At 38.1% G+C, this 10,997-nt stretch overlaps 1 protein-coding gene across 2 annotated transcripts in view; it reads right to left on the reverse strand.

The window, feature by feature from the left end:
- Positions 1–10,747, reverse strand: part of LOC143988804 (ephrin type-A receptor 3-like) — a 321,049-nt gene extending 310,302 nt beyond the window's left edge. For both annotated transcript variants that reach the window (XM_077488668.1, XM_077488667.1), the window contains exon 1: positions 10,452–10,747. In XM_077488668.1, coding sequence (XP_077344794.1) covers positions 10,452–10,539 — 88 coding nt within the window. In that variant the 5' untranslated portion in view covers positions 10,540–10,747. The remainder of the gene's footprint in view (positions 1–10,451) is intronic.
- Between the last annotated feature and the right edge of the window lie 250 nt (positions 10,748–10,997).

Raw genomic sequence — 10,997 nt, forward strand, 5'->3', positions numbered from 1 at the left:
CCTTCGCCGTGTAAATCCTTTCTGAGCATGCGTGAAACTTAGTTTGTCGAACAAGCCTATACACGAGCGGACTGTCCGCTGAAACCAAGTTTCAGCGGACTGTCTTACAGAAATTCCGAAAAACTTTGTTCGTCAGACTGTCCGCTGAAGCCCACACACAAGTGGACTGTCCGCTGAAACACTGTTCAGCGGACAAAGTTGGGTGAACAGTCCGCCCGTGTGTACGCGGCCTCAGAGAGCTATGCATTGTTTTCATCTGCCACTAGATATGCTGGTAAAAAATTTTTATTTCTCCATGACCTTAAAATCCAGCAGTCCAACCTCTGTTATAAGGAACAGTTGCATGGGAGGAAGAATATGATAGGTGGGGATCTAAATGTTACTATCCAAAGGGCCTGTCTAATGTCTTTGTATTTTTCCATCTAAAATACCCTTACTTATGTATGTGTAAAGATCAGCGATAATGTTTTACATGTAGCATGTCTTAACAACCAATCCGATTTCACTTTGGGGTTGATTTACTAATGGCAAATAGACAGTGGGGTTGATTTACTAAAACTGGAGAGTGTACAATCTGGTGCAGCTGTGCATGGTAGTCAATCAGCTTCTAACTTCAGCTTGTTTAATTCATTTTCTTTACAAAAATCCTGTTAACTGATTGGTTTCTCTGTACAGCTGCACCAGATTTTGCACTCTCCAGTTTTAGTAAATCAACCCCTGTGCACTTTGTAAAGTGCACTTGCACTCTGCAAGTAAAGTTGCTCTAGGACTTATACGTAAATGAGGTTAAGCTTCACTTTGCAAAGAATACCCAATCACATGCAAGTAAAATAAAATAAAAAACGGCATTCTTGCTTGCACATGATTGGATGATGGAAGTAGCAGAGCCTCTGCTCATTTACTAAGCTCTGGTGCAACTGCTCTTGCAGAATGCAACTGCATTTTGCAAATTGCATAGTCTATTTGCCTTTAGTAAATCAACCTTTTTGTGTTCGGATTCAGAACAGAGAAATATTATTATTATTTCTGATTGGCTGTTTGGCTTACTACATATTGCATTTTGTTTGTATTAAAAAAATCTGAATCCTTACAGTGTGGATGCCTGACATCACATTACAAAGATCACCCACAAGGCTGACAATATTTATCAGAATATGTGCACAGCTTTATAGAAGGTTCTGAAACAGATGACTTGTCATGCCGCTTTATTGTGTATCTTGTAAGCAGGACAGATAAAATATAGACCACCAACAGGGTGAGTAACCCTATGGGAAACCGCAGTACATCTGCTTCCCTCACATCCACCCTCCTGTTCATACACCAAGGACGCGTTTCCTAGAAGCAGCTGGTGCCCGCACTTCTACAGAGGACATGATATAAGAAATATGTTTCCCACAGGGGATAATCCTGTCCATAAAATAAATATGTCTTTCAGGTGTAAGCTGGTGTTTAAGATGACAAGACACATGGCCACAAGAAAAACACAAAGCTGACTTTCGGTGTGATCTGTGGGGACAGTCGGGCTGAACTCATAAGGCATATCAATGAGAAGCTGACTGTAAAAAATATGAAATGATATCAATTTAAAAAATTGTGTTTCTTCTACTATTAATAGTATTCCATCATAGCCACTGTTTATAGAGCTTTTTATTTTACACTTTGAGATATTTTTGATTTAAAACACATCACACAGCATACATTACTTTCATAAATTAGAGATTAATTTATCTCTATTGCACAACCATTGGTCCTTCCACACTTCAGGGTGCTGGGTGTAATCCTTGACTCTGACCTCTCCTTCAGCCCCCACATCCAGTCACTGGCTAAATCCTGCCGCCTTAACCTCTGCAAAATCTCCAGAATTCGACCCTTCCTAACACCAAAAAGCAACTTATTAACTCCTTGATTATTTCCCGCCTTGACTACTGCAACTGTCTCCTTAATGGCCTACCCTTACACAGGCTACCCCCTTTCTGTCTACTATGAATGCTGCTGCTAGACTAATAAACCTCATTAACCGATCCGTGACTGCTGCCCCTCTCTGCCAATCCCTTCACTGGCTTCTCCTATCCCACCATATAAAATTCAAAATGCTAACTATAACATACAAGGCCATCCACAACATCGCCCCCATCTACATCACCAACCTCATCTGCAGATATCGCCCAAACCGTCCCCTCTGCTCCTCCCAGGACCTCCTGCTTTCTAGCTCCCTTATTACCTCCTCTCATGCTCGCCTTCAGGACTTCTCCGGAGCCTCTTCCATCCTCTGGAACTCCCTGCACCAGTATATCAGATCAGCCCCTAACCTGTCCACCTTTAGGAGATCCCTGAAAACTCACTTATTCTGGGAAGTCTATCCCACACCCACCTAACAACAGTCCCTGAGCCACCCCCATCAAATCATTCCCCGCATCTATTACTTTTTGTACCACCACCCCCTCCCTTTAGAATGTAAGCTCCATGAGCAGGGCCCTTCTTTCCCTTCTGTACTGTAATTGTGCTGTCCCCCCTCTACATTGTAAAGAGCTGCATAAACTGTTGATGCTATATAAATCGTGTATAATAATATAATAATAGTTAATAATAACCAGGTTACTGCAAGAAACATAACACTATCTCGATGCAATTGAAAAATGATCTGTCCTGACCAACAAATCTGGTTAATACCTAGGAACCCTGCGAACTTGTCAAAGGTTTCAGAGTTAACCTTCCCTCCACTACATTGCACAATAAGACAAGACATCACCATGTATTTTGTTTATCTTATGTAATGTATTAATAAAAAATGAATGAATTACCCAAACCCCTAATGTATTCTATATTCAGCTTCATATGAGGACATTATGGGAAGTCTGTAGTTTATGCTTGGCATTCCAGCTTGGACTTTTGGAGAAAATCCCAATTCTGCCATTTTTCAGTTTGCTTTTGCATACTTATCCCAACTTTTGAAGAGATATATCAAGGAAGAGGTATAGTGAGGAGAATCCTGAATACAACTCACCCTTTGCATCATGGTGTATCTCCAGTGCTCTCCTTTATTCAAAAATTGGAAAGAGACCTAAATCTTACTTTCTTGGAAGAACAAAGCAACAGAATACTTTTGTTTTCCCAACAAACCTTGATCAGTTACAAATACCATTGCATAAATTTCAAGTTAATGACCAAGTGGTACAGGTTGTTGAGAAGATCTCCACACAGGTAGATGATACCTGTTTTTGTGGCCACACCGCCAAAGGGTCTGTCCATTTTCGGTGGCAAGTTACAACTATCATACACCGACTTATGAATATTTCCCTGTCAAACAACCCAAAAGTGCTTCTTCTTCATCTAACTCCTCCATGAGAAATTACAGGAAGTCTTTATTCATACATCTCCTAAATGCAGCAAATATGTGCATTTCCTAATAGTTGGAAACAGTCCAAACCACAATGGTTTGCCAAGGCAGGTGATCCTAAGGCCATGTAAAATGTTACCTCCCACCTTAGAGATATGACTAAAGAGTTTATAAAATATTGTTCTGCTTGATCCAAAAGAGAAAAGAAAAATAAGTAAGGGATGGGAGGGTCATCTGTCCTGCATAAGTAGCCATTTTAGCTCTGAAGCACATTTGACTAACATTGCCAACAGGGTGACTGAATGGCTATCTTTTTTGCCTTGCATACCGTATTTGCTTTTTCACCATGAAGCTTCAGGTTTCCTTTTAGAAACTAAGGAAACTACTGGTAAATGAACTGGCTTCTGTTAAATGTTATCTCTAAATTGTATATGTGCTTGGTGAAGGAGGTTTCACCAGAGGATGTTGTATCAATGGAGTCCAACATAATATGTGAATGCTATACAAATATGGAAAAGTAAAAGTAGTACAGGCATACCCCGCTTTTAAGTACACAATGGGGTTTATTTACTAAAGCTGGAAAGTGCAAAATCAGGCTCACTTGTACATAGAAACCAATGATCTTCCAGGTTTTATTACCAAACCTTAATTGAACAAGCTGGAGTTAGAAGTTCATTGGTTTCTATGCAGAAGGGAGCCTGATTTTGCACTTTTCAGCTTTAGTAAATAAACTCCAATGTGTACTTAAAAGTTGGGTATGCCTGTAAAGATTGTATGTATATATATATATATATATATACACCTCATACAACCATTGATACATTGATGAGTGCCAGAAGCCTCTTCAGATATCTGGATAACCTCACTGAGATGCTTTCTTTCTTTCTTTAAAATAAAGTTCTGTTTTCTAATATACATAGCATACATGAATACAGTAAAAATGAACAGTTAGTCAACATAAGAGAAAATTAACCTTCAGAATGGATTTGGCATGAAACAAAAGTAATAAAAAATTGTTAAACAGTCCTTATAGTCTAGTCATACTGCTTATTAGCACACCTTATGCACCAATGCCTTTCTGTCTCCTGTCTCTCCCTTCTCCTCCAACTGTTTCACAGCAATGGATCAATGGAACTATATAAGGACTGAAACTGCATTAACGTTACCGAACAAGTGTAGAAGAGAGACTTCAACAAGTCAAGATTCATCAATAAACCAAACATTCAGACCTTCAAGGCATAGCGAAATGTGCGTTTTACTGGTATTTTTTTAACTGTTCTTGTTCATTTGCATATTTGGTCCTTTAGTTTCCATTTTTATGAATGTGGTAATTTGGTACCCATGGCAATTGACATTGTTGCAATGCATCACTTGGGTCCTGAGTTCATTTCTGACCTTGTCCCTATCTGCGACTTGAGCCTGCTGCTTATTGTTCATGTGAGTTTCCTCTGGGTGTTCAAGATAGACCGATGGTATACATTTGTACCCTCCCTTCCCCCTATTTTATAATTGCATATTCCTGTTAATGGCCCCCAAGGAATGGTTTAGATAATACTGTCGGCAGTAGTGTATATGATTCAGTTACAGCTCCTGTTTAGGACTATTATATAGAAAAGGCACTAAAAAGGCCAATACAGAACCATACATGGCAATGAAAGCCAGACATAGCATTATTATATGCACTTATTTTATGTCTTGTTTGCAAATTTCATGGAGGGATAGGTAGAAATAGGATTTTATCCTAGGAATAAATAGGGTAGTTTTTCACTTTGCTCTACAACAAATCAATAAAATATATTGACACTGAGTCGGCAAACCAACTGTATTTCTGCACTTATGAGTGGGAATTCCAAATCTATGCAGGGATACATTTAAAAAGAATTCAGTAACATCTATGACTCACTGAAAACTGACTCTAAAATTGGCAACAAACAGTTGGGATTCCCATTAGTTTTAATCTGTCAGATTAAAACATTTTAGGGCCTCCCTAAACAATCAATTTAAGTTGGTCCAATCAGGTAACCCTTCATCTTATAAACCTGCTGGGAAATCGTGTTGATCTAATAAATCAAATTCCATCCACTTTTACTGTGTTGGTGAAATATGAAAACTCTTTTAACTCCCTATTATACATTTCTAAAACAACTATCAAACCAAGGTGAATACAAACAGTTCTAAAGCTCTCTCTTTTTTTCTCTCTTGTTTCTCTTTAACTGTCCCCTGCCACTGGCCAGAGATTAAGTCCTCTCTCTGAAAGCAACAGTCTTCATTGAGTGGACCTACCCCTAAACAGTCAGAACTACTTTTCTCCATTCTACTGGAAACATGGGATCCCCTGATTGAAGAATAGCTCTGACTGTGCAGTGGGTGGGTTGGCCCTGCAAAAAGCACTCAATGCAAAGCAGTCCTTGGGGTGACTTAGGCATTTTGGTAGAACAGATACCCTAGTGTTGAAATTATTGCCCAGATAATCCAAGTAATGAACAACAAATCTATTTGTTCCTTGTACTGATTGCATACATTTTTTAACATGTTAAATTATTTTATTATTTATAAATATTATACGTTTTCAATGCCCTAAATTTTATGTGTGTCTTCATCATTTGCTTGTTTCAACAGCATTCAAAGCATTTCAGTATGAACAAGATTCTTATTGGATACTGAATGAACAATAACTTGCTGAATAGGTAATCTCTGTGCTCTCCCATACAATCAGCAAGATGAATTTGCTAGATTTACAACACTGAAACCCTGATTGGTTTACAGGGTTCTCTCTTCCTTTTTCAATCTGGATGCTGATATACAGGACATTAAGAGAGAGCTAAAGTGGGGGATGCTTAAGCATTGGAGGGTAATTGTAGCTGAGAATGTGGCACTAACAACTACCAGCATCAACCCGTCATCATCAAGAACCTATGCTCCAAACATGCAAAAACCACAATTCAATGGTGCTTCTCTCAGTGAGAAGGAGGTCAATTATTAAGGAGCTTGTACCTACATAATCAGATATTCAGTGACCTGCAAGATATATTCATTAATTGAGGGGCTACATTGCTACACCTAAACACCACCAGTATATCTCGCACAAAATCACAAGTGGTCCCTGAACATCAATGTGGGTGGTCAAATCTGCTAAAGATCAGGTCTCTTACTTTCAGGAAAGATAAGTCTTGGGTGACCTAGAACTAACAGCCTATCTACTGAGAGTATGAATTAATTTTTACTTTCATTGACTGTATTTTGCTCCCCTCAACCATTGCAGGTGTCCAAGTGTGTGAATACCTGGTGAATACCTGGTCCTCCTGCCACACGCTGTAGTTTCTCCTACCAGCTTGTGCATCACTATAGGATGCATGAGCTGGTGGGAATAACCATTGCTTGTAGGAGGGGAGGGGTGGGGAGTATTCAAAGCATTTGACTAGTGGAGAGCATTGAAGCAGCAGTTTTTTTAAAAGTGCCCCTTTTTTTTATATAGTTGGTCTTTTTCTGTAAGTGGCACTATAGTGACGGAGTCACTTCTTTGGTTATTTGAAACCATTGATAGACTTGAGGGCCTAAAATCTAAATTTTGGATTTGTTTAAAAAGGTGATTTTTGGATCATAATTCATTTTTGCTTATGTAATTGTTTATTTATATTTTTGGCTATCACATTAGATTTTTTTCCATGTGATTTCAGTTTACCCATACAATTTACAGCCATATTCAATCATTACATATGCAGGCCCTGCTTCATTAATGTGTTGCACATTGCTTTGTCATGCTGATCTGCTTTTCTAACTGCAAATCTACCAGGTGGGTTCTGTCTAACTAAAAACAAGACACCCACAACACTCCTGGTATTCAGGGTTTGGGTACTCTATGAACTTTTACCTAAGCCTTAGATCACATGAGACAGCTTGAGAGTAGAAGTTTTTATTTTATGAATGGCAAGATATAGGTCTGTGTGTACTCAGAGATAATAAGGTCCTTTTGAAAATATATAAGTATACAGTGTATTGTTTATTGTATTGCAATGTAGGGTTTTCCATGCTGGATATCGTTCATTATAGTGAAATTTATGGTCTTCCATGTTGGATATTGTTCATTATAATGAAAAGTATGGCTTTCTATGTTGGATATCGTTCATTACAGTGCAATGTATGGTTTTCCATGGTAGATATCATTCATTAAAGTATAATATGTGGTTTCCATGCTGGATATCGCCCAATACAGTGAAATTTATGTGTTTTCATGTTAGATAAATCCAGTCCCTTATGTGTCCATATATATATATATATATATATATATATATATATATATATATATATATATATATATATACCGATATAAATATCTATATCTATATAGATGAGATGTAGGCAAGGTGCTATAGGCTTCAGTATTGTTTGACTTCCGTTTGCTCTTTAGCTAGTATAATACATCTTTTTTTAAGGGGTTACCTGTAATGCGTATGTTAAATGTTCATCTGATTGTTGTAGTTGTGGTCTGCTGTGGATGTATCAGTGGAGATCTGCACAGTATTTGCATCAATGTTTGTATCATTGTTTTTCCTGAACATGTCCTGAGGTTACAGGAAATTAGATGGGGACATTACAGACTGGCAGCTACAAAAGACAATGGCACCAGTAACCCTTACTTTGTCTTTACCTTGCACGATACTGTTTTTTTTTTTGCTTCACACACACCAGATGCCTGTTTATTCTTATATTTAAGCAATGAAATGTATAACAAGAAGTTCCCTACATTAAAGCATCATTAATCAGCATCCAGATGAGGCAGCATCAGGTTATACAGCAACATCACAACTGTATGCTGGAGGCCTTTAATATGCTGTAAACAGATGTTTTATTGAATTATAACACTTGTCTCCACACATTTGTTCATCGGTAAATGTGACAAGCCCTTCCAGAGTACCTATGCCCGCAATGAATATTTAATAAGGAACATGCATGAGGAAGTATAAAACAGAAATAGTGATTAATATACCCATTCATATATTCATATATTAGCTGTAGTAGCTATCGCCCTAAATGTCTATATGTATTAAGGATATAGGTAAAAGAATTAGATTCTGGTCTTAATGGGTCACCAAACCAGTGAGAGTGGAATTTAGATTTGATTGGTTCTTATTATGGGGTACAGAGATTTTTAAAGGCATAGTCATAGATTATACATAGACACAATTGTGTTGTTTTGCTTTTTACTAATCAGTAGCTGTTCAATTAGAAAAGCAAATAATAATAATAAATACAACGTACTTTGCATACCCAATCATATGTGAGGGAATGTTTTTAAAAAGTGGATTTGTGCTAGCACACGACTGATTGATTGTTTGATTGATGTTTCATCTTATTTACTAAGCTGAATGAACACCCACTTTGCTAAGTGATCAGCAGCTACTGCTTTAGTAAATAAGTCCCAGTGGGTTGGCAATGAGCGCAGATGGATCTTTTCTACAAAGTTCAGGAATTACAGTCAAAGCATATTTCCGGCAAGTTTGAATACTTTTGCCAACATGTATGGCATACCACTCATCAGCTGCAGGACTTAATCTCTCTGAGAACTTTTAATGGGAAAATACTGTAAGCATCCAGCACATGGTGTAAGGTTGCGTAAGTTGGGATTCACAGTAGGCATCTCTCTAATTGCTCAACTGGTCCACAAGACACAAAGACACTGGCTGCTTATGGGACTCTCTCACAGACAGTTTAATTGCCTTTCAGATAAGCATCACTAGACTGGCAGTGCCCTTACCCCCTCTGATATGAGTCTTCTGCTACTGTTTACAGGCAGCCACATTCACAATGCATATCAATAATACAAAAAAAACTCCCTCCATATCCACATCAATGGCATCTAATGGCAAAGTAGACCATAGCAACTATTTAAAATGAATAAAAAAGATTAAAGCAAGAGATGTACATGGATAAAAAAACAATTAAAAAAATAAACCATAGCAACCCACCAGCATTTTTTTTTGCTCTTACTGTTCCAAACTGATGAATAGGGAAAAATAACTAATCAAGTATGGATTACTGCTCTTTTAATTTTTGCTATGAAACAAGCTCACCTACAACAGCAGGCTTGTGTCATACAGAACAAATACATAGGGTGGGACACATAATAATAATATGTATTCAACTCATATTGAATTGAACTGAGTATTCCGTCAGTAATTATATTCTTCTGGTAATACAGAAGTAACGTAGGCAATTGAATGACATGCACCATGATCATACCCTGTGTGGCTTGCAACAGTGTGCTTTTATTGGTAAAAATGATTTGCACTTACATTCACAGGACTGTTATCCCCTAGCCTGATTCAATAATGATAGTATGTAACACCACCGATGTGAAGACACAGAGCCTCCATAAAATTCTAATCCACATTGACTGACTATGCCTCTCCTTATCCTTGGTCAATACACAAGATATAGCTGATATATACTAATAAATCACCTAGCTAATATTCGGGAAATTTTTGGGAAACCGAATATTAGCCACTATAACGTATCCTACTGGGACTACCTGCTATACAGGACTACCTGCTGCATAAAACACATTTTCTAAAATGTGCACCTTGACACCCCTATTTTATGTTGTTGCATAGGTGAAATCAAGATATGTTTATTTTATTGGGATAAAAGGAGAAACATGCACCACACTTAGTCTAGCAACTCATACTTACATCCTTTTATTGGAAAAATAAATGTTAAAACTTTATAAAAAAAATTTAAGATAATGTGAACAGTACACGTGCTGCTTACAAGTCTACTGTACCATTGTGCACGATACACATGGCTTTGGAGTATTTAGCCATCACCAGCACAATCTTGCTATAGTTTCCCAGTAAACTATCTATCGTTTCATGGGTGAGAAGTGCACAGCTTGATAAACATTTTGGCTAATAACAGTGTATCAAAGGAAGTTTTAAAGGTTAGAAAAATGTAATTAGATAGATAGATAGATAGATAGATAGATAGATAGATAGATAGATAGATAGGTAGATAGATGGCTGACAGAGACATGGATGCATAAGATGCAGGTGTGTAGTCAATCTTGCATCCACAAACTGGTACCCAGTTTAGATAAGGTGTGTTAGAGCTCCCCTACCTTCATTGGATGGGTACGTCCTCAGAGCCTGGCAGTAAAACAGGGTGCAGAAAGTGAGAAAAGCAGGATAAATCCACCAGAAAGACATATCGAGGCTCTGTGTACAACCAGCAAAGTTACAGAGCTATAGAGAGAGCAAGCTAGAGAGAGAGAGAGAGAGAGGGTGAGGGAGGAGGCATGAGATACAGAGCAGTAAGGAGGGCAGGCTTCAAAGCACACAGCTTGGATGGGAATTCTGCTCCCATAACCCCTCCCTGTGTCTTATTCTCCTATTGTATAAAGGCTGCTTGGGTTTTACAGCTGAACAGAGGGTGCCTGCATGAAGAATCCTTCAATGAAGCTTATATATGGTGCCTTGCTACAAGCGAAACTCTGCTAATTGCTATATACAATATCTGGAGCTGAACCAGAATACCTGGTTTTACACAACTTACCAGCAGATGGCTACCACATACTATGGAAGTGCACAATTGAAATACAGTTACTTGTACATTTCACATTGCTTTATCATCATGCAGCATGTGTGGGATGACTGAGATGTGTGGG

This window comes from Lithobates pipiens, unplaced genomic scaffold (assembly GCF_037356315.1).
Source record: "Lithobates pipiens isolate NorthernLeopardFrog02 unplaced genomic scaffold, aLitPip1_a1.2 Scaffold_18, whole genome shotgun sequence".
Lineage (NCBI taxonomy): Eukaryota > Metazoa > Chordata > Amphibia > Anura > Ranidae > Lithobates > Lithobates pipiens.